The sequence below is a fragment of the Charadrius vociferus genome, unplaced genomic scaffold (genome assembly GCF_000708025.1).
Source record: "Charadrius vociferus isolate BGI_N301 unplaced genomic scaffold, ASM70802v2 scaffold377, whole genome shotgun sequence".
Taxonomy (NCBI): domain Eukaryota; kingdom Metazoa; phylum Chordata; class Aves; order Charadriiformes; family Charadriidae; genus Charadrius; species Charadrius vociferus.
The window spans coordinates 2,004,610-2,029,514 of NW_009649456.1; the positions used below are offsets into that span (position 1 = coordinate 2,004,610).

The following is a 24,905-nucleotide window of genomic DNA, read 5'->3' on the forward strand; positions in this document are numbered from 1 at the left end:
TCAGCATACAAGCATGACTAACAACTTTCTGCAGTTCACTGCTGTAATACAAGACCTGAGGCTATAGGGAAAATACAACGTAAACTGGGGGATGCATCCCTGCAGAGTGTATTTAGTATCCACTTCTGGATCTGTTGTCCAAGAATCTGTCCAGTACAGTCTTGAATCCGCTGATACCACCTGTTTCCACAGCCTCTTGTGGCAGCGTGATCCAGAATGTCACTACTTCCTCTACTTAGAGAAGTACTTTCTTTCATCTGTTTAAAACTTATCCCCTATTAGTTTCATTAAGTACCTCTTATTTTTCACACTCTGGGATTTGTGTACAACCATTCGGCTCTCATCAGATGCTGATCAGGATGGTTCTTAAAAATTTTGTATTTTATGAATCATAATTAGTTTCCTTTCTGAAGCAAGAATTCATATTTTTTTTTAGAGTTGGAAAAAAAGCTGACATCTCTCATCACACAAAAATACGTTAAAAATGGTCATATAATAAAAATCTGAAGTCGGCCTGTCCCAAATTGTCGTTCTAAGATCAAGTAGTTTCAGATTTATTATGCCGTTATTTTTAAGCAGAGCTTTGTTCAGTTTTCTCTGGCTACTCAAAACCAAACATGCACAAGTTTCTGGTTTTAATTATTGCATTTCTGATACTTTTTAGCTGACAAGAGAAGCACAGGAATAAGAAAACCTTCTTGGTGGTTAGTGGAGAGTGATGTTTTGTTCTTTTCTGTTCAGATATAAATGAGTGCGCTCAGAATCCTTTGCTGTGTGCTTTTCGTTGTATCAACACTTACGGTTTCTATGAATGCACATGTCCAGTTGGCTATGAACTAAGAGAAGACCAAAGGATGTGCAAAGGTAATGACTGACGTGTAAACTCCTCCCCTACTTCTATCACCCCGTACTGGTCAAAGCATAATTGAAATATTTCTGTGCATCTTGCATTCATCCTGTCAGTGGAATGTAGCAAACAGCCCAGCAGATGATGATTTACTCTTTCAGATTTCATGTAAGATCGGTATCTAGTGTTGTTATCATCAAGTGTACCCCTTGATGGGGATTGTAAAGCCAAGAAGGTCACAATGGGGAGGTTCATCTTTAACATGACAAGATGATGCAGCTCACAAAGATTAAGACAACTGCAATTAAGCATTGGTCTCAGATTTTTTTCAGTGCTTGTTAGTTAGGGAAGTCTGTATGTCCTTTTTCTTGAGAAAGCACTAGTTGTCTTCAGTAAGAGAAGCTAGTGGAAGGAAGTTCAAATGCAAATGTATTTATTTTTTTCCAGATCTAGATGAGTGTGCTGAAGGTCTTCATGACTGCGAATCAAGAGGCATGATGTGCAAAAATTTGATCGGTACATTCATGTGCATTTGTCCTCCTGGAATGACACGAAGACCTGATGGAGAAGGCTGCACAGGTAAAGCTTAGCAAGGGAAGAAGACATCTACTGAAATACAAATAAGCAAACAAATGAAAAATTCTCTGTATGTGTATATAGTAAACTAGAAAACAGAAATTCATAAAGGACACTTAAGATAGCTAATGATGCCCAACATCTTAAACTTGCTTTTTTATTTCAATGTTTGAGCCTTATCTGAAAGTAGTTCTAAATGACTAATAAGTATTTCAGAAGAAAAACTCTGGTTTTGTTTCTTATGTTGTACAACAAAATCAGAAAGTTTTTCAGACACTTGTTAGATTTGAAAACTTAAGTAGACAAAAAAAAAGAGACCTCATTTCAAGAGTAGGAAGCAAAACTATCATAAACACTGTTAGATTTCCATTAGCATTAATATTGTTTATAAACAATGTGGGCGTTCCTTAAAGAATTAAAACTGTAAGATTCTGAAACAACATATAAAGCCACAAAAAGCAAAAGAGAATGTTTCAGCAAGAGAATGTTTGCTCTCCTTTACAGATCATTATGATATTTTTCAGCGAAAATAATCTGTATTAACAATAATTTTGCATTTTTTGGCCAGGTAATGCTGCCTTTAAATCACTTCAGGTTTTTCTAAGGTTTTATTTTAAGTGTCTGTAAAGGTGTGTAATTGCTTATAGTATCTGTGCCATTAGCTATGGAAGAAATTACACTAAGATTGCAAACTGTTTCAGGGAAGTGATATGCTGACTGAAATGTGACTGATTGCAGAAAAGATCAAACATACTCTTAATGATTACAAAGTGAAAATTTGTTACTCAATCACGCATGTATTGCAATTTTATTTAAATGTTACTTGCCAGGTAGAAGTCTAGAAGACTAGAAATTGCTCTGCCGCAAGTGTTTTCTGCTTCTTGTTATAAGTTGAAAAGACCATATGAGGATTAATGCTTTCATCCTAGGATGCAGAGCATAAGGAATGGAATAGGATAGTGTTATTAGGAAAGCCCTTTCCAGGCTTAATCAGCTGTTCATTTTCCACTTCTTGCAAATATTTTGCAAATATTATGCAGAATAATTAATGCATTCTATGAGTCTGATATATTTTCTGATAACAATTTATATTTTTTTTTATTATATTTTTGTAAAGATGAAAATGAGTGCCGCACCAAGCCAGGTATCTGTGAAAATGGTCGTTGCATGAACGTTATTGGGAGCTACCGATGTGAATGTAATGAAGGATTCCTGTCAAGTCCCTCAGGCATTGAGTGTCTTGGTAAACGCCTCTTTCATATACATTTAATCTTACATTAAAGTGTAAAGGATGCAGAGTGTCAATTAGGCTTCTGAGTACCTAACAGCTCTCATATCTACAGAAATTAAACAGTGATCCTTATTAATTAAACAATGATATAATATTAAGTAAGGATAGGAGTGAGGAGCATCTTGTGAATGTCAGCTGAGTCTAGTAATTGGGGGCCTCACACAGAAGTGTGTCTAAATTCCAAAGGACATAAATATGGTGCTAAGCAACACTATCCAGACAAAATACAGGTATTTTTAAAGAAGAAGCAGAATTTAATTACCTTAGATAGATTCAAAATTGGGATGCAGAGCAAAATTAAGTGTTTGCATATTCAGAACACAATCCTAAGCACGACAGTACTGCAACTAGGCATCTGAATTTTCTGTACCTTTAATTCAGACAGTGATTATGAATACAAAATACTAGGATTTCACCAAAAAAAATTGCAAGATATATTAAAAAGTTCTGAGGCACGCACATTAATTGCTGATGAAGGGTTTTATATTCATCAACATCTATTTCCTTTTCAATATGTTCAGACTTGTCATTTGCCCTATAAAATTAATTTCTCCCTTTTTAGAAATCAAACAGAACTGCAAAGCCTTACATTTTCATGTTCAAGTGTAGATATAATACTGAAACTGTATGAGTATTTTTTAGTATTCTCACATCAAAAATACTTCTGTATTATCTTATGTAAAAGAACTGTAAAACCAGCTCCCTGTAAATTGTCATCAGTAGTGTGCTGACTTCATGGCAAAGCAATAAAATTGGAAGTGCAGGGTATTTCCTAAGGATTAAGACCAAATGGGAAGAGGATGCCGCAGTCTGTTAACCTCAGCCAGTCATTAATGCCAAGGAAATTCCCTGCTTTGAGGTCATTATTGCTTCCTTACATTTAATATATTATTTTCTTATTATTTTCTGAAAACTATGCTTTGGGTTAGTTTGTGCATTGCTGCTTTTCCTTTAGGGTTTCCTGGGTTAGAGATTACAATGAAAAATGAGTCTGGCAGAAACAAAGTATTTCTTCAGAATTAAAGCACAAACATTAAGACTTAGATCATATTAGTTTAAATATACTGTGCAAAGCTTTATATTCTGTTCAAATTAAAATTTATTCCACATCTCAAATTAGGGACAAGGCCTTATGTGTTATTCAAGTCATGATGTGCATAAAGACCTGCACAATATACCTATCTTGGAGAACAGAGATTGCCAAGTCCTACATATTACTACAGCAAACATGGTGTCTTACACAACTGACACTTTCAGTGAGGACAGCTTTATTTGATGTAAACAGTTAAGTTACCCGGCACCCAAAATAAGTTTTGCCTAAAGCGAGAGTTTGCATTTTACCTGATTCATAGAAGCAATGTACAGAGCCTACTCCTCATACTTGGAAAAGAGGAGGTCAGCTGGGTGTTGATACATTTACACATTCTGAGGAATCTGAAGGATTTTAGCTTTAAGAGAAAAAAATAAAGTCTTTCATTTAAAAAAAATAAGCGTCAGACAGTAGCTGACAATGTCTCCAATTTAATTAACAAATAAGACAGGTGACATAGCCTATTTAGAAGATAACATCTCTGCAAAATTTAGTTTCCATTTGCACTGGAAGCTGGGATCTCTGCTTTCCTCAGCTGCCTCTTAGAAGGAAACTTGTAGGACATAGATGACTCTGAAGTTTTGCTCCTCTTTCATGATTGACAGGTATTAACCAAAAGGTTTAAAAATTCAGGAAAATGGAATTAGAAAGGGACAGATCAACAGGAAGGCCATATAAATATTTTTCTTCTCCCCACAAAAACTAGGAGTGCCACTGGAAAAGCACTGAGTTGCATAGACACTTTTAAATGCTAAGGATTTTGTCATTTACATGCTATTTTGGCCAGTGAAACAAACAAACCAAACTTCTAACCCCACTCCAAGTAAATAGTTCAAATGCAAGACAAACATAAGCACCTTAATTGGAAGCTCTGTTTGGCCCCCAGCCTCTTTTACTATCAAGCAAGCTCACCAGATATGCCCCAGGACACAACTTTCCTAGAAGTAAAACTCGCCATGAGTATCCAACTCATGCGGGTACTGAACTTTAGGGGTGTCTGGAATACACTTGGAATGGCAGCAGATTATCAGAAGACACAACAAATCTGAAAGGCTAAGGCAAAATAGACTTCACGGACTGGTTGGTAATAATCTTCTAGTGCTTGTGTGTGTCGACAAAGAGCCAGAATCATGCATCAGATGCTTAATGGATCAGATGTTTATCTCCTACTCTTTCTTGGTCTCTCTATTTCTTCCTTTCAGATAATCGCCAAGGGTTTTGCTTTGCTGAAGTTCTACAGACAATGTGTCAGATGGCTTCAAGCAGCCGGAATCTTGTCACTAAATCTGAGTGCTGCTGTGATGGAGGCCGGGGCTGGGGTAACCAGTGTGAGCTGTGTCCCCTTCCTGGAACCACCCAGTATAAGAAACTCTGTCCACACGGACCAGGCTATACTACAGATGGAAGAGGTATTTACAGGGATGAAAAGAGGCAGAAAAGGGGAAAAGAATATGCTCACATATTTAAGAAAATGCATAATTCCTTTCGAAGTTCCTTTGAAGAATTCCCTGGGAAACAACGGAGTTTGATTTTTCAAAGGCCAGGTTGGATGAGGCTTTGAGCAACCTGGTCTAGTGGAAGGTGTCCCTGCCCATGGCAGGGGGTTGGAACTAGATGATCTTGAAGGTCCCTTCCAACCTAAACCATTCTATGATTCAAATGCTGCTGAGAGACCAGAAATTAAAAACACCTTTAAACAGTAGCTGCAACCAGAATACTTACAGCTGAGCAGAATTTTCGGGGTTGGTATCTAAAGCAGAGGATACCAACCAATAACTAAAAGCTAGAAATGATCCCAAAGCTTTTGTATGCTGAAGAGTTGCATACATGGCAAAGGCAACAATGGTTGTTCAAACAACAGTTTCACTGAGTGCTTTGCAGTTACTATTTCCAAACAGGAAGCAGAAGCTAACATGCATTTTTAAATTGTGGCGAAAAATTTTTGATGTCATCTAACTGGTCATAAGAAAATTCACTTCTATGGGTTTTGTGTTTTGAAGTAGCAAAACTGGAATCTGATTACCCAATGAAATACCAGAAAGCTTTTGATACCAAAAACAATAATGAAAGTTTGAAGGATGTGTGACTTTGAATTCAGATCTATTTTTAAAGAGAAAGAAAGGGTAAAGTTCCTATCAGAAGCATGATGATGAGGAACTGTGTAAAAATGGAAGAGAAAAAAAAGTCAAATTTAAAACTGAAAGATGACATATTTAATATTTTCTGTACAGATATTGATGAATGTAAGGTCATGCCAAACCTTTGTAGAAATGGACAGTGTATTAACACTATGGGCTCCTTCCGATGCTTTTGCAAAGTTGGCTATACCACTGACATAAGTGGCACATCTTGTATTGGTAAGATTCAGCATCTTAATCCTCAGTTTTTTAATTCGTACGTAATAAAGTATCAACCTCTGTAAACCATTGTATTAAAGCAGGTTTTTCTCTTTTATCTCTTCTCTATCTTTCTTTTCCTAATATGCACTTCTACTTTTGTATGTCATTTGGGGAAATAGAGAAACAAGCTGTACTGGCAATATTCCTGCAGTAGAACGAGCACTGAAATATGTTTCAGCTGTATAACCATTTTGACTGACAAACCAGCTTATTACTTCGTGGTCTAGAGTTTCCCACTTTCCTGTTGGTTAGCACATATAAGTATACCATAGTGTGCCCAAAAATAAATACTTAGTCCTTAGATGAAAATATTAATGCCAGTGCAATTCTAGTATATTACTTTTTCAAGACAGTCAGTTTGTCACTGTAGTGACAATTACTTAGAAACTCCACAGCAACACATCCATAAAGAAAGAAATGGGAACTCTGAAAAAATGTTAATTGGGGACTTTTTCTACACATTTTTCTCTTAAATACAATGCTGATAGAAAAGAGCTTTCAAAGACAGACAAAGAAATCAGTACAACAGATATGTAACAGTTTCTCTCTTTAGATCTTGATGAGTGCTCCCAGTCTCCTAAACCATGCAATTTTATCTGCAAGAACTCAGAAGGAAGCTATCAGTGCTCATGTCCTCGGGGCTACATCCTTCAAGAAGATGGAAAGACATGTAAAGGTAAAGAAAGTTATACACAGTAACTTTTAATTTTGTTGCACCTTGACTTAAAAGGAAGAAGTTCTGAAGTGTGATATTTTTGTCGTTAGACTAAATGTACCTCTTTTTTTGTTGACTTTTCTTAAGACAACATCATCTCTTACTTTCAGATCTTGATGAATGTCAAACCAAACAACACAATTGTCAGTTTCTCTGTGTAAACACCCTTGGAGGTTTCACATGCAAATGTCCTCCTGGTTTTACACAACATCACACAGCTTGTATTGGTAAGAAAAACATTCGTTTTCTTGCATCAGTTTTTCTATGAGAACAACTTCCTCAATTCTCATTCATTTCTTTTGCTCAGTATAAACAGTAATAATGCAGAGCAATAATGGCAGATGTCCATAAAAAAGATTTTGAAAAGCAACAATTATAGCTAAAGAAAAATCAGTCTATCCACCATTTGTATTTTCTTGCTTAGTAAACAGTTGTACATATTTAATACATGTTATTATATTCTAAGTATAAGCACATGGGGACAAATGAGTGAAGTATTAAAATCTGATTTAAAACGTAGTTAAACAAAACCAGACTGCATTTTCTTTTTTAATAGATACAGATGTCTAGATCTTAAGCATATGTATGAATCTTTGCCAACTGAAACTATTTAGTTCAGCGAATACAGAAGTGCAGCATTTTTCCACTGTCAGCAATTACATACTTGGGTCTTTTGCACTAATAATTGAATTAAAACTTGCACTTGCGATGTATTAATTACTCATAGCTCTGCATGAGTCGTGAGGTCATCTGACATTTAAATATGAAAAGCTACATTTTCAAAATAAACTGTTGCACCTCTGTGGATTTCAGCCTCTTAAGAAATGTTATGTGAACATGTCTAAAATCATGCCAGAATGTATACCAATCTTACTCTTTTTCCTCTGCATTTTTAAGATAACAATGAATGTGGTTCTCAGCCATCACTTTGTGGATCAAAAGGAATTTGCCAAAACACCCCTGGAAGTTTTACCTGTGAATGTCAAAGGGGATTTTCTCTGGATTCTACTGGATTAAACTGTGAAGGTAACTAGCAAAGGTCAAATTTTTTTATGGGGCAAAAGTTCTTTGTCTAGTGAATCCCGTGATGTCAAAGACAGATAAAACAGAGCACCAGCCATAGTAAAAGTAAATACCAAAAAGAAATAGGAATGTATTTGAGCAATTTTAAGCAAAATTGTATGTAAGAACATACTGCCTGAGTAATTTTTACACAAATTAGAATAAAAAGTGACTGCTTAGCTCAATCTTTTAGCAATTGTTTCCAGGCTGCCATTTCAAGTTCACACAGGTTTATGCATCTAAAAGTCGAGATTTTTCTTCTTTTTCGTTTTCATTTTCATTCAGTCTAAACAGAATCTCTTTACAGTTTTTGTTTCAGCAAGTTGTGTCATACACCTGAGGGTATCTAAGATTAGATTCTAAATTCTGTACTTTAAGTCTTCTGCCGGAGATACATATTCAGAAGGGTAATTCGCTCCAGTTAAAATACAAATTACAGTTTTGAGCTTCATCTCTCTCTGTTGACCCAAAAGGGAGCCCCAGTCAGGAAATCTCTATTTGAGACCTACAGACTCTTCAGTGGGCCTCAGATACTGAGCAAAGAAGAAATTAAAAGGCTAGGCCATCTGGCTGCTGAGAATTAGAAATGCAGAGGTATATGTGCACAACTTTATGACATCTCTAATGTCAGCTACCTTGATACAGCACTTAAAACAGGAATTGGTATTTAGAGCCTATTTCTAGAGTAACAGTGCAGAATAGACGGAGCCAGAAATTTTAGAAAGCATTCGCTTCTGTCAGATTAGGCTGTTCTCTTAAAGTAGATACATCCTTATTGTCTACTTTGCCCAGCACCTACAAAATAAAACACTGAATTATACACATCAAAGCATTCACAAGATGCATATGTAACTAGCACATCAGAACTGCCTTATATGCCAGTTCCTGGCACAATGGTTTTCTTCACCTCAGGCTTTGGGGCATCACAGTTCCATTAAATTTGTTTCAAACTGTGGACAACTAGAGTGTAACTTAGAATCTGCAATATCATGCATGATATTTTATTTCTACTAGAAGTGAATACTGTACCTGACACATTGGGCTGCTTACAATCTACTTCTTATAGCAGACACTATTTCAGATGACTGAGTTTTTACCTTTTTTGTATTCTTTGTGTATTTCTCCTTCATTTACACTTACCTCAGAGACTTTTTAGATGGCTTTTTCTTTTTAATTGCAAACGTTAGCACTTACCTCTAAATTTGGTATGATTCCTCATATTCTGACACTTCAGTATGTTCCAGGAAACTGAAAGCTTAGTCTTACGTAGTTGGTTTGAAAACTGAAATAAAAAAACATCCAGATTCTAAACATTACATACAGGCAACATCATGTGGGATTAACAGGAATAGTGTTTCTTCTCCAAATTTCAGTCATATAAAGTCTCATAAGCTTCAATTGGATTATTGATAGATAGAAAGAATGCTACATTAATTGACTTCAGGCTTTCCAAAAGACCAGCCTGAATGGTGCTTCCGTCTTACAGCAGTACTCCTCTGTCAAAATACTGTATTTCAGTGATTATGATCAAAGTGAGTAATGTCTTTGGCAACGCCTATAATCGTGTGTTCTGTCATGTTGTACTTTTCTCCTAATTGCAAAGATGTGGATGAATGTGATGGAAACCATAGGTGCCAGCATGGCTGTCAAAACATCTTGGGTGGATACAGATGTGGATGCCCACAAGGATATATTCAGCATTACCAGTGGAATCAATGTGTTGGTAAGGAAACAAACAGCACAGGCTACATTTAAACAGCTAAGATGCCATAGTGGTTATAGTGACAACTGCCAGGTAAGGACAAGAATAGGCAGGACAAAGGGTATGCAGACACAAATCTTTTCTCCCTCTCTCTCCCTCCTTCCGTACACTTATTACTCCCAACATAAATCAATGACATAAGGTAACAAGAAAAAAAACTCATCCTATTGAAACTCTGTGTAACAAGGAGTTTTCCTGGTAAGGCCTAAATTCTGGCTCCCTTCTTCTCGGAAAAATCCTCATCTTAGAAAGGCGGAAAGATGTTCCATTGAATTCCTGAAAGCATCAACGTAAATACTTCTGCTGGGGAAAAAAAAATAAATTCACCTTTCATCAGCAAGAATTGCTCACCATCATTAGCAATTTGAGACTACTACAGAATAGCATTTCCTGTGCATGGGGAGAAAAAATATCAGCATAACCATTAAGGGTTTCCTACTTCCAATATGCAGTCTTGAGGGCAACATCAATTCTTTGCATAGAGAACAGGGACAAATTAATCAGCTTAGCAGTTTTGTTGTAGGTTTAGATCATTCAATCTATAATTTCTTTTTTGTGTTTCATGAACTAAACTAACTCCCGTACCAAATGAAATATGAGAATTATGTTTTTTTAATAAAAACCAACACACACCCAAACAACCCCATCCTGTACACAAGGCATCGTAACAACATATTTACCTTTTCAAGTTTGCTTTCATGGTTCTCTGTCAATGGTGTCATAATGAGAGGATGGCTGTGAGCACTGCCATACATTTCTGATCTTACCTTCCTGATCCTAGACATATAAATTAGTTTATTATACCCATTTTACATTAAGTAGCACACTATCATCAGTCCTTACTTAAAACTGCTCTACAGCAAAGAAAGCAAAGGACTGGGGTGGCAGTGACAGGAATACACAATAATCAAGTCCCACAAAATTCCAAAACAGCTACAGTCTCTGAATATTATAGATAGTCCTCAAAAGAATGTGCTTCCTAATAACTGCAGGCAAGAATGGTAGAGCATGCACTAATGGTATTGGAGAGGAAAACACCTACAGGGAAACAGTACCTTGGTAAGATAAATAAAACAAGCAACATGTGCCAACTATCAGAAGCATGATCTTCCATACAACAAGCTACTTTTTTCGCTCATTTTTCAAAATATAGCCTGGAACCAAATCAGTCACACTGACTGAGGGAATCATCTTCTCCGTATCTTAATTCAGCACCCACAAGGTGAAGGCAATTCTTCCTTTTCTCTTTCATTTTGGTTGGCTATTTAGATTGTCTTTCCCCTCACAGAGCCTGCAGGTTTCCACTACAAGTATGGGCTAACTTTTCTCCATCGCTAGGTGCCCAGGAACACAATCATAGCTGGAGTATGATTGGAGCTCATTTCTACTCTATGGACCTTACATGGTATGAGTGTATGCTGCCAGGGGAAAGAGGACCCCTGAGCAAAACAGGAGACATAACTTGCAGGAAGGGGGAGCACTGAGTCAATATAAAGTTAACAGTAGCAGTATCCTAAAATACCTTTACAGCCCAGCTTTATGTATTTGGGACCTTCGCCAATGCAGTTTTTCTTCAGAGACCAAGTCTCTGAAGAAATGATGAGGTCAAGGATGTAGCAGACTAGGGCTTGCAGATACTCTGATTTGTTAGCTACATCTTGCTTGCCTGATACCTATCAGATTAGAAGATACCAACATACTTTTGTTTGCTTACTAGATGAAAATGAATGCTCCAATCCTAATGCATGTGGCTCTGCTTCTTGCTACAACACACTTGGAAGTTACAAGTGTGCCTGCCCATCTGGATTTTCTTATGACCAATTCTCCAGTGCATGCCATGATGTGAATGAGTGTTCTTCTACCAAGAACCCCTGCAATTATGGTTGTTCCAACACTGAAGGTGGTTATCTTTGTGGCTGTCCACCTGGCTATTACAGAGTTGGACAGGGGTGAGTATCTCCATACAGTCATTCATCAAAGACACATTCAGAAGGCCAGCTGAACCCTGCTCAGAGAGTATAGCACAGGTGCAAATGAGGGACAGGCTGCTAAGTCAGTCATTCTTTCTACTCCCTTTGCACATAATAGCCGTAAGCTAGAAAAAAAGACATGTCTGTACATGCAGCATGACACTTGTTTTAATTCTAATATATGAGCAACATTAAACAATTAGTTCTGCTTTCTCCCCCAATCTCAGCACAAGAGCTCCTTCACAAACCTGCTGCATGAGGACTGTTACCACATAAGGATAGGTACGATCCGTACCTTGATAATGAAGGGTTTTAAGCCACACTGATCAACCTAGAACATTAAACACAAATTAACATTGTTCTGGTACATGACAATGGCTGAATTCTTTAGTTCCAAAGTTCAGGGCATGCTAGTTTTGTTCTGTTACTTTGTAATGCTTGAAAATCAGAAAAGCCTACAGGCCTTCAGCCAAGGATTGTATTTCATTCAGTGTGCCACACTAGTGTGAAGAAAATTAATGCACAGACCTCCTGCTGAGGTAAGGGAAAGGAACGGGACATAGACACTGTGGTACAGATTACATACACTCACTTTCCATTTAACAGGACAGTTCATAAAACTGCAAAAAGTAACTAAAACAGACGTTTTTATTCAACAGCCACTGTGTCTCAGGGATGGGATTTAACAAAGGCCAGTACCTGCCACTGGATGGAGATGCTGATGAAGAGAATGCTCTGTCCCCTGAAGCATGTTATGAGTGCAAAATCAATGGCTATTCCAAAAAAGACAACAGGAAGAAGAGAAGTGCTAATGACACTGTACGTACCAGGATAAATAAGCACTATAATGTACTTTGAGCTATTTTCAGAGATACTATACTCACCACTATCAGAAAATTGAGGGAATTTTTTAACACGCCACATTGAATGGTGAAAATCTTTTTTTCCCCTGCCTCAGTGGTTTTCACACTTGGGTCGTCTTGGCAGGAATAATTTGACACTCAGACCCTGCTCTGGTGGGGGGGTTGGACTAGATGATCTCCAGAGGTCCCTTCCAACCCTGATAATTCAGTGATTCTGTGTGTAACAGCTATGAATGGATGAGGTTTTTAAAGAATCCTTTGTATTGCGATATGTGTAGTTTCTCAAAATATATTCAGGGAAATAATTTTCCTGAAATTGCAGAGAGCTAGGAAACTGGTCATATCTGCAATCTGTTTTGCTGTCAGGACAAGATTGGACCGCATTTTATGGTCTGGGACAGCTAAATAGATCTTCTTGCAGATCATTCTAGTCTAGGTGTCTATTCCGTGGTTGTTTACAATTGCGGAGGATGACTCAATGACCTAGCTGATACACTTAAGTCCAGTATTTGCAGAATTGCTGAGGGTATTAGAGAATTAAAATTCAGAATTATCTTTTTTTCTCATGGCACTTGTGAGCTTATAAGTTATGGGATACTCATGAAAGGACAGCCCTACTATATGTACCTTTTGTATGCTTTTTTCCAAAATTTAGAATAATATACCTGTATATCTGTTATCTGCATTATCTGTATGACAGGATGTTGTGTTGTAGCATTAGCTCTGGTCTTGAAATCTGCAGTAATTGGAAACTGACTCTGTTTAGGGGTGGGGACACACACTACTGAAGTTCTATCAGTAGTATGAGAGTTGTGTAATGCAAATCGGCAAAGCAAACCCTCAGCTAAAATGGTAAGGTGTGCTAGCCACACAAGTTACATTGAAAGAATGGGGAACCAAGTCTCCTCTCTAAAAGGCTAAGGACATGAAAGAATTCAGAAGCTCCAGTGTTGGTACACACTAGTTTGTATGATGCCATCAAAGCCGGTTCTTGCATTGGCAAAGTCTCTAAAGAAGCCAGTAATTCTATAATTTCTGCTACTGCCACTTCTATTGGACCTGTTCCAGTCTGAATTCTGTGGTCAACGGACCACAGAAATATGTGGATGTTTTGAAAAGCATTTTTTCTATTGCACAGTTAATTCCATATGTAGTTCACAATTGTTGTGTCTTGTTATTATGGGGTTTTTATAGCATTAAACTTTTCGGTTTCTAGTACTAGAACTACTTGAGCAGTAAAAGTGAAAGGCTTCACATCCATAAAACTATGTGAAGAAAGAAATAATCTCATCATTAATAGCATCTATGGGTGCAGTATTTAAAACACTACAGTACTTGCTCCTCTACACAGATTTTCCTTTTTTGCATCATGTGTTTTTAATTACATTACATATTAGTACACATATGTACTCACATGTGATTGGAAATACCTCAGAGAGAAAAAATCCTTTGGTATCTTTACAAGCATGGAAAGATCTTGACATGTAGGGTAGGTACCTGACTTAGTATCAGGTTTCCTAAAGAAGACTAAAACCTATGTAGAAGCACATACAAAAGCTGTTGCTTGTTAGATGGCTTTCCTAGGAATTCACTCATTCTCGCCCCCTGCCCCTAAGTGTGTTCACAGCTAATACCTCTGGAGAGATTCACACCTGCAGTATAAGTAGACTGAAGCTCAAATTAAACAAGAACACAACTGGTTTGTCAGAAAAACGATGCTGGGACTTTTTTCCACACTGCTTTCAATGGTCCAAATGAGATGTAATTGGACAACATGACATACTAGCCCTTTCTGTAGAAGGCTAACAATACAGCAGTTGTCTCCTTACTTCAGGTTCCTTTATAATCACTGTACTTCCTCATCATCAAATGCTGAGCCTGCTTGTTTTTAGAAGCCAGGATTCATTAAAGCAGTTTTGCCAGAAGTTTCAGGGAATTCCCATTGTTGTGGTATGTGTTTCTGTAATGTTCCTCACTGAAGTTGGTCATAGGAACAAGACTGTGCCTCGCATAGAGTCTTGACTGCAGTAGTAAACATAGGTCTTTTATTACGTGGACTTTTTGCAAGCATGAAGTTAAACAGATTCTGATAAGAATCTGAAATCTGAGCCCCCTCTGTAGACCTGATGCTGTAACTTTAATTATCCTGTTAAGCCTGTGTGAGACGTCTGTAAGATTTACAGGGTGTGCTATATGGAATCAAACGGTTCTCTCAGGTGGAAAAGACTTACAATTGCTTCTTTCACAGGTAGATTTTGACAAATGCAGAAACTGTTAATAATCACATATTATTCTTCTCTCAATGGAAGTGAATATCTGTTTCTCTCCTGCTCTAAACAATCTTTCCTCCTTTACTTCAGATCGAGCAGATTAGCTTGGAAAGTCTAGACATGGATAGTCCTTTGAAGATGAGAGTCAACATTTCCAGGCTTGACAACAAGGAGCACATCCTAGAACTCATGCCAGCCATTGAGCCCCTTACCAACCATGTGCGCTACATCATCTCACGTGGCAACGATGATGGCATCTTTCGAATCCATCAGAGGGATGGACTGAGTTATTTGCACACAGTTAAGAAAAAGTCAGTGCCTGGAACTCACACACTGGAAATCACTAGCATTCCTCTATATAAGAAAAAGGAGCTAAAGAAACTGGAAGACAGCAATGAGGACAACTACCTCCTAGGAGAGCTCGGGGAAGCTCTCAGAATGAGGCTGTGGATAGACCTCTACTAGCCATCTTCCAGACTGAGTCCAGTTCGTCAGTCACTTCTGTTCACCTATCTACCCACCTGAGCATATCCACTTTTCAAAGGCTTTGAAACAGTCACTGACTTTTGGGGGAGGAAGGGAGAGGGAAAGACCTCTTTCATTTCATCCTGCCGAGACTGCAGAACCACCCTTGCAGGAGGGTAACTTAAACTCTGCACCGCCAAAACTTTGATTAGAATGGCGATCATGGTTACTGTATCTTTTATATAACCTCAGTTTAAAGTATATTAAAAAGCTAAAGTTCAAGAAGTCATCATATGGCACTAAATGGCACAAAAATGTGAGCTATTTTTTTCCTGTTAGCAGTCTGTAACACTTTGGGTATTTTGCTATAGTTCCTAATAAAAAAAAAATATAGAAGTTTATTTATTTTTAATGCAGTAATATATGGAGAAAATAACAAATTATGTAAACAAAAAGGGAAACTTGCTTGTTTTTCTTTAGATTTATAAATTTGAGCTATAACATTTTAGAGGTACTTTCTTAATTAAAAAAAAAAAAAATAGATTTGAAAGATGTTTCCTTTTGGTTTTGGGCCAGTTATCCAAGTAGTATATAAGTAATTTTAAAATGTATGAGAGCTGAAAGAGCACTGTAGTACATCTTCTGGATATTCTAAAGTGCTCTTGCAAAACTTTGTGTATTCAAAAAAAAGAAAAATAGTCTTAAAGGACAAGAATTACAATATCAGTCTCTGCAGAGATCATATTACATAGCAGCTCAATAGGATTGTATTCTGAATCAGCCACATCAAATAATGGACGAAGAGGCGCAACCACTGTAGCAAAATACCTTGACTGCTTTTAATACCATTAGAATTGCAGAACCAAACTGTACTGTACTTCCTTCCAATAACCTCAAGGAACCACACATGTAACCACACCTCATTCTCAGAAAGGGTGCTCTACAAACTTTCATTACTGTAGGCAGCTGAAGAAAATAATGTCTCTCTGAAGTGAACGCGTGATGTTTCATACTGTTTGGTGCTGGCTTGAATTAATGGTGTATTTACTAAAAGCTGAGAGCTGTATCAGGACTGCCATATGTGCAAACTAATTATGCAGCGCAGACAAGGAAAATGTGTATTTGAAATCCATTTGTTAGAAGTTTCATTAATACTGTAGTTATACACCGTACGCCTCATTTTATCATAGCTTATTTTGTAAGAAAGATGTTTGTACAATGAGTTGACATTTAGTTTACTTTAGTAATTTTTTTAAATGTCGTACCATTATGTGTTAAGTGTATGTCTCAATGGTGCTTTTTTTGACAGCTGGTGCCTGTAACTAGTCATGTAACAGAATCTCATATGTGAAAATAGCCAAAGCACATGCTGACTCCAGGATTGTTTCAGTCGCGTATCAGTGCTGACCAAAGATTATATCAAGTTATACTCAGTGATTTTTCTTTTCTTTTCTTTTTTTTGAGTTTGGGGATTTTGAAAAGAAAAGAAACTTTGTACATTTTTAATCAAATGTTTGTAAGAAAAAAAAGTTTTGTTTGAAAGTCTGTATTAGTAAGACAACACTTTTCTTGCAATAAAGCTTATTTTGGGGTAGTTTTTTTCTTTGAAATGTCTGTGTTCTTTACACAAAATAAACATCTAATTGTAAATCTGAAGGATTTCAGAGCAGAAAAAAGGAGCTGATATGGTGCAAACTATTCTTCACTCGCTTTTAAGGTTATACAGCGTTTGCTGACTTAGTTTCTCTATCATGACAGAGCTGAAATGCAGGAATTAAACTGTCCTTACAAAGTTAAAACTGCCTCAACTCTCTCAAAATCTGTCATGTATTAGGTTCAAATGGGCTGGCGTTGCAGCAGGCTTTGCTTATCCGTGTAATGAGGACTGGAGGACCATCACAATTTAAGTTTGATAATTCAGCTCTTAAAAAAAAGTCCCCATACATTTAAGAGTAGGAGTGTAAAACCTCCACCTACCTGAAGAGCAAAAGCGTGGTAAGACCATCAATGAAGGTACTTCTGCTTGCTAGTATTCCCTTCCTCTAATGCCCTTCATTAGGTAGAACCAGACTTATTTGACCTTACCTTCGGATATGGTCATACAAGTTTCATTATGATTCACAGCTGCTTCTGGGTAAAAGGACTGACATCTACAAAAATAAACAGACCTCTAGAGGGCTGATTAATATATCCAGTACAGCACTGACAAGACTTAACAACTCTAACAGCTAGTTTCCAAGAAGGCTACTCTCTGTCCAAAATGGGAGCTTTCCAGGAAACACTTATGGCAAGAAAAGCCAACAGACTGAACCCAGTAGAGCATTATCCTTTGTTGCCAACTCTCAAAAAAGGAGAGAAAATAGCAGCAACACTCTTAGTAACAACTCCTCTGAGGCTACAAGTTCTGGAGGATTTTATTGGTAGACAGAGATTATTTGGATGTGCTATGCACACTTAGTAGATTTAAAGCCCTTTTTCCAAACAAATTATCATCAGATAACACCTGTGTTAAGTAATCATACAGTAAGTGCAAAGAACAAAAAACCCTTTATCCCTTTACTAGAAATACAGCATTAGCCTCTACCATCTTAAAATGCATGACAGTTATGCATAATACCCAGAAAGAAGTTGCCCCCAGCTTCAAATGCAGATGAAAAAAGTATCTTGGATTTTAAAAAAAGCCCAAACCAGAAAACCAAAACCAAGCCACTTCCATTCCACCCAACCTATCATAGTATATATTTGTATACCAATTTCTCCAAACTCTACACTTTAAAACTCTTCAGGTGTTTAATTTTAAAACATTTAATAAGAAAGCTGACTACACATGCACAGAAAGACTAGTGTTCCAGAAAGCTACAAAAAAACCCAAAATCTGTTGTTAACCGTATGCTGTGGTTTGGGCTGAGCTGGCCACCGAAATGAACGACAGATGCTGTCCCTTACCACTCCAAGGAGAGGAGTGAGAGAAAGACGAGCTTAGGAAAAAAACTAATTAAAATATTAATAAATTAATAAAATAATTAAAAAAGAAAATAATGGAATATATACAAAAAATACAAAGCTAGTATCAAGCTCCCAGGTTGCTGATCACGTCACAGGCAGGCACTGGGGAAAACCCAGACTGGACTCAGTGATGGACGGGAGCTGGATTCTGGATCTGGATTCAGGAATGCACAGATCGGGATCAAAGGCAGATGAACAGACAGAGTCCTCCTCGGACGCTGACCACTGAAGAAAGAGATCTGACCCTTTGATCCCTCAGCTTTTACACTGAGCATGAGGCAGATGGGACGGAATACCCTGTTGGTCAGTTTTGGGTCACCTGTCCTGTCCGCTCCTCCCCGCAGGTGCTGCCCCTCTACACTTTTCCATTTCCAACCCTCCAATGGGGCAAATGACCAAGTTATGTCGCCTTGGGTGTTGTAGCAATAAGTATAAGCAAGAGCCTCTCTGCATACCATGCCTGGGCATAAATTATAAACAATCAGGTCTTATCACTCTGGGAGTGGAATACAATCTTAAAAATACACCATTAATTTCAGGTCAGTTAGTTAGAAGAGGCTTTAGCTGCAAAGTATACTGAACAGAAAATCGGTTCTGTTTTACCTTAAACCAGGACACAGTAAAATGAAAATTGTCTTGCTATTGAACAGAGATTGCAGTATAAATCCCTTGGCAACTTGACGCAAGATTGTAGTGAGCAAAGGTACCATCTAAGTTAGGCCTAGACAGTGGGTACTTCACCAGTACACTCCAGCTCTTCCAGCAAGTCTATGATACTTCCTTATTATAATAATTTTTAAATATAGATGTATAAATAATGTATAACCTAACATTTCTTTTTGAGGAAAGTCTCTTGGTTCTTTCCAACTTTACTGCAAGGACTCAGCCCCTCAGCTCTAGATCTAAACATTTCCTTTCCCAGCATGCCAGTACTGAAGTCATCCAACCATTTACTACAACCCTACGTTACCAGGCCCATCCACAAATTCATGCCTCCTTTTTTGTCCTCAAATGCTCCAGAGTGTTTCACGTCTATGTATGTGTCAAAGTGTCCAAGCAGTGTGTACAGACTTTTTAGAGTTCCTCCTTCTTCCTGAAGCATGGGTCCAACGCAAAAGACACAGGAACACTGCTGGGAGTATTGCTGAATCTAAGCATCCGCAATTATTTCTGAGCACATCATGTCCTTTCTTCATAGCCACACCTCTTAAGCTACCCAGCAGTAATGCTACTGCAATTCAAACACCCCATTATTTCATGTTCCTTCTCTGACAGGATGGGCCTCTAACAGTTTTTCATAGGCCAGGCCCTTTAGTCAGCATTCTAGGAAGGACTGTTTTTCTAAGGGATTTGATTAGACTGACTTGGAACCACTGGTTAAACTTTGTTGTAATGGATGTGGTCTGCAAAACAACAGCTGAAGAACCTTCCTTTGTTCTAAACCCACAGAAGAATTCAGGAGTGGCAATGTACTGCAAAACTAAACATAGCAAAAATCACACTGCCCTAAGTGTGTTTCTTAATTCTTCCCATGTATTATAAATGAAGCCAAAGCAGCTAAATTAATCAGTGCTGCAAAACAGACAAGTCTTATATCCAAGAAAAGGGCTGGATTTATGAACTTCACTTTGAGGGGATGAAGATTCACCACTCTACACCCACACTTCTTAAAGCAGGACAGAAGGAAAACATGAGAGGGAAGAAGTACAACATTTTATGTCTGAAATAAAATCCTAGTCCCTAGGCCAACTGCTTATCAGTTTGACACCAAATTGCTACAGCAGAGATAGGAAATAATTTCTTTGCTTCCATAGACTTACAGAACTGATGAAGGAGATGGTGTCTCACATGATCTGTGAAGCTTGTTCTAAGAATGCTAACCGTATGTCAGCATGGGTGGTCACAGAAATGTTTAACCTGTGCATTTGGACACAATTTTAGTACAAGCAAGCCTCCTCCTGCTTGGGCTTGTCAAGAATGAGGTGTTTCACCCCCAAGCTTAAATCATAATTGCACTGTTCTCCCCCACTCATATAACATCTCTGAAAACCATAAATCCTTAAAAATCAGAAATAAAGGCAACTATGAACATCTGAGATAGGAAACAATGAAAATATGAGAGCAGTATGGCTCCCACACAACACTGACAGGCACAAATGAGCTATGGCCTGAGTTGCCTGTAAACATTTAAGTTTAACACCAACGAGAAAAAGTTGTCTTGAACAAACATAACACATCTGGTATGTGATAATGAGATAGGAAGTTTACATCACCATTTTGTGCATATATTTTTATCTGGATGTTAGCACAATTAACCCACGATGAAGTGGTCAAACTTGGGAATTTTGAGATGAGCTGTGGCAAAACCTAACAATTCCAAGCTCTTCCAAACTGGCTTTTAATATCATATAACCTTCATGTTATACACTTAAGCTCTCAAAACTAAGATTAAATTGCCAGCACTAGCCTCCCTCTCAACCTTACTGACTCTGCCCTGCCTAATGCATAGCCCTAGCCTGCTCTTGCATATGCAACATCCAAGCGGCATTTGTTTCATGGTCCCAGTTTTAAGGGCAACCACAGTCTTCAACTTCAGTACTGCACACAAGTCTGCAGTCCCACACCATCTGGCAGTTACAGAGTTTCTTTCTTTTTCCATCTAAATTACTCAAAAAATATACAAATACTAACTTAACAATTTCTGTGTCACATTTTTGAAGGTCATTATACTCTAAAATGACTACTATTATTTGGCACAGTGTTGCTGGATGCCTTATTTTTATGGCATTGATCCAAATACACTGCTGAAGAACCTAATATATTCATTCATGAGTTTGCTGGCTGCAGTCTTTATTTTCTCTCAGTATGTCTTCTCAAATCACTCAGTTTCAGATAAGGCCTCTAATAGACCAGGTCATTGCACATATTAAGATTATTTCTTTCAAGGAAGACCTTTCCTAAATTAAAATTTGTTCACCTGGATTGTCAAACTGTGATAGCAAATCAACTAATAAATCTGCAGGAAAATTCTGGCTCTACTAATAGCATCATCCTGACATTTTTTGTGAAAAGAAACATGTTCATATGATCTTCAGTTAAATTTTCAGTTTCTTTCAGTTGAACTTTTCCCCTTTTTCAATAAGCTTACAAAGGCCAACAAGTTTCCATTTCTTCAGAAAACATGCAGGCACATCGGTGAGGCAAAGTCTCAGCTTCCACAGAACTTGCAATATGGCAAGCACCACATGTCATCTTTCAGTGTTGGGCTTAGTATCTACAACTCAAAGGAAGAATTCTTAACGGCTCATGTAAAGGTGATCCTAAAATCTAGCCAGTAACTTTAAACACTGTGAATTGAACACCTTACTCTGTAATCATATTTTTGTCCATTTTGCAACATTAACTGATCAAAATGATCTACCACATTTCCTATCTAGTCTAAAAAGCTTTTATGAATTTCCCCAACAAGGACTGGAAGAAAGGAAAGGGGAAGTTATAAATAAAACAAAACAAACACCTTCCCTCAGTACTTGCATTTCAGCTAATTGTTTCTACTATAAACTTAGGTATATTAATATCATCAGCTTTGTGTGCTGAATTGCCCAACATTTATTTCTTCTGTTCAAACTACTCTTTGTAGCATCTGTTTTGAATTGGTTCTCTCTATAATTTTCATGCGTGTCCCTGTCCCTTACTGTCTTCTTTACAATTAAAGTAATACTTAGGGTTTATATAATCTGTGGTTACATAAAATCATGCAGTCATTCCCACTTTGGAGGGGAGGGTTAAAAAAGGTATTAATTTACAATTTAGCAGCTCATATGCATCACTCCTGGCATCAGCTTTTATTGCCTTCATATCTTTATATAATTGTTGATGAGAACAGGTCATAATGGCACCATTGCTACCACAGTAATTGAAGCCCCTGTCAACACTTCCCAAGTAAAATCCTATATTTCTTCTCGTTACACAGCTGTAATAATGCTCCAAAGAGAGTGTGTAAGTCTGATGTGAAAGTGCATGTGCTTCTTTCTTTTGTTACTCCCAAAGGTATATTATATCATCAAATGCCTATTGTTTATGAACAAAAGTAAACCAGTTTACTTATCAATAATGCACTTAGACACAGATCAATTTAAAAGAAACCAAACTGGATAACACAGTTGATTTAACTTATTTTTTAAAACAGGTTTTAGAAAAAGTATTTTTAAATGGCCACAGGTTATCTATTTCTGGATCAATGAATATTTTTCTAAATTATCTTTCAGCCATGTACAAAGTTAATAATGTATCATACTGCTAAGAGATTTATCTGAAGAAATTGAATTCAATTAGATGTATAACAAGGGGGTTCTTCTCCATTTTATAAGTCATAAACCAAAAATTAAATATAAAAGCCTGAGAAGATCTGACATTTGTTAGCTGACAGACTGAAAATTGATAGTTAAGAAAAAAAGATTCAGCTTGAAATGCCTGTCACCAAATTTATCAATTGGTGCACAGACCTTCGAAAAGACAAAAGCAAAAAAAAACCCAATTAGAGTATCTTTAAGGCCAAACTCACTACTGAGATACCTCAGCTCTGTGTCTCTCACTCTTGATTACTAAGACTAACATCACCAGACAGTTTAGTCAACATTAGCCCCATCTCTGGAAAGTTCAAAGTATTTCTCAACAGGCCTCTGAACTTTGTAGAAAAGCACTTTTCTGAATAATCCATTGAATTCTTGGACACATAATGCACAGTATTTTAAGCCTTTGATTTCTGTATGCCTGAAACTCAGTGAAATCCTTACAATGGGTACTATTGTTACACTCATCAAGCACACAGAGATGGTCTTAAATAGCTACTCTTGAATCAGAGCTGAGCTACATGGGGATAGCTCCTAATGTAGCCCATCTATTAATATTACTCCATGGAAAATACCAAGTATACCAGATGTGCTGTTAACTAAATGGATTGAAATTCCTTTGCCTGCTTACCATATGATGCAAAGAAACACTATTTCTAAGTGTCCCACAGAATAATAAGATCCATTCAGTCTCAAAACAGCTGGTTTTTGGCTGAACGGTAGCTGTCCTGGAATCCAGTTTTAAAGCCAAGATGAAAGTAGAAAGTAGACTGTTTGAAAGGAAATTTGATAGTTATAAGTCATTTTTCAGCTGCTGAGAACACAGATGTAAATTTTATAAATGTGCCCACTTCAAAATACAAGAGTTTGTGGAATATGGAGCTAACCACAGATGAGCCTTGCTTCCTTCTGCATGCAGTGCGTTACATCCACCACTTCCTCAGCCTACCCTCCCCTCCTGAGAAGAGGAGCAACACTTGCTTCATGCAACACTGAACAGAATATGATAGCATTACTCAGTCGCATTATTGATGTGAATCCAACATGCTGTAAGGCACTTCATTGTCTTCCTAGTCTGTCCCTTCCTTTTTATGGACTGACCTGGCTCTTGTGTATTTGTGTTTAACGTCCTGTCCACTCCTATATGTTCCCCAGCTCCTTTCAGTGAAAAGAAAACTATTCTTAAGGAAAGCATAGACCAGAGGAAATAGCCAAGAAAAACAAACCACAGTAACCAATGCTTGAATTGAGCACCAGCAAAGCAAATAATTAAAAAGATCTTGTTTCCATAAAGTTACATTAAAAACCCACCAAAACATTGCTGTTTGTGAGACAAAAAGCGGGTAAAAGAGAACACAAAATACACCTCAAATATGTATATAGCGTGGTATGGCTAATTAAAAAAACAAACCAAAACAAAACAAAAACCCACCACAATCACCAAAACAAAATGCAAACCCATCCTTTGTGGAAAGGAGTATCTTTTTTAATATTTCTGAAGTTTCAAGACTGGCATCCACAGAAAATTACGTCATACATACCTATTTATCCATAGAAAATTTGGTCATATGTATTTATCCATAGAACATGCAAAAATGTTACAGTCACAGTGCCAGATTTACCTTCTCTATTGCTCAGACAATGCTTTCCAAAATTAATATAATAGAAATGTCTTCTATACATGAGAAGGTACCACTCTTCATTCTCTCAGCCCTTTATCTCTCTTCAGACTAACAACAGCAGCAGTTAATACTATGTAAAATTTTTTTTTGTGAAAAAATCATCAGCTGGTTAGGAAAGTTGCTTAGTTTGCTTTTGTTTAGTGTTGCTACCCAATTAACCACTCTGATTTTCTTAATTTTTCAATTTCAGCCATCAATTTTTTAAAAAATTGCCTCTCAATTCCCTAGTGTCACGACTTCTCCCATATTTTTCTCTATAACATTCAGAAGTCTCATCTCCAAAAGCAGTACACCCATCACAAATCCTCATAAATACACAGAGAGTCTGTCACTTGCTACTGTAGTAGCATATCAAAGAACTATGCAGTCAGACATAGAATGCAGACTACATCAAACAAGCACACAAGGATGAAAGCTGGTTATGAAGACAACCAAGAACAAATATTCTAAAGTGACACAGTCAAAAAGCAGGATTTGTTAAAAAGCAAGAGGAAGCAGACTCCAGAATATGGTCCACATAAGCTGTCAAAACCCAAAATTTTCAATGATGCAAGT

General features: G+C 37.3%; 1 protein-coding gene across 2 annotated transcripts in view; it reads left to right on the forward strand.

Annotated features, from left to right (window-relative positions):
- Positions 1-15,310, forward strand: part of FBN2 (fibrillin 2) — a 174,784-nt gene extending 159,474 nt beyond the window's left edge. The window contains exons 53-65 of one of the 2 annotated variants that reach the window (XM_009889703.1): positions 742-864; positions 1,295-1,426; positions 2,541-2,666; positions 5,007-5,213; positions 6,036-6,161; positions 6,757-6,879; positions 7,029-7,145; positions 7,816-7,944; positions 9,584-9,703; positions 11,460-11,691; positions 12,372-12,535; positions 13,442-13,449; positions 14,936-15,310. In XM_009889703.1, coding sequence (XP_009888005.1) covers positions 742-864; positions 1,295-1,426; positions 2,541-2,666; positions 5,007-5,213; positions 6,036-6,161; positions 6,757-6,879; positions 7,029-7,145; positions 7,816-7,944; positions 9,584-9,703; positions 11,460-11,691; positions 12,372-12,535; positions 13,442-13,449; positions 14,936-15,310 — 1,982 coding nt within the window. Of the gene's footprint in view, positions 1-741; positions 865-1,294; positions 1,427-2,540; positions 2,667-5,006; positions 5,214-6,035; positions 6,162-6,756; positions 6,880-7,028; positions 7,146-7,815; positions 7,945-9,583; positions 9,704-11,459; positions 11,692-12,371; positions 12,562-13,441; positions 13,450-14,935 lie in introns of both variants that reach the window. The other variant, XM_009889702.1, reaches the window with a different exon arrangement.
- Positions 15,311-24,905: the final 9,595 nt, after the last annotated feature.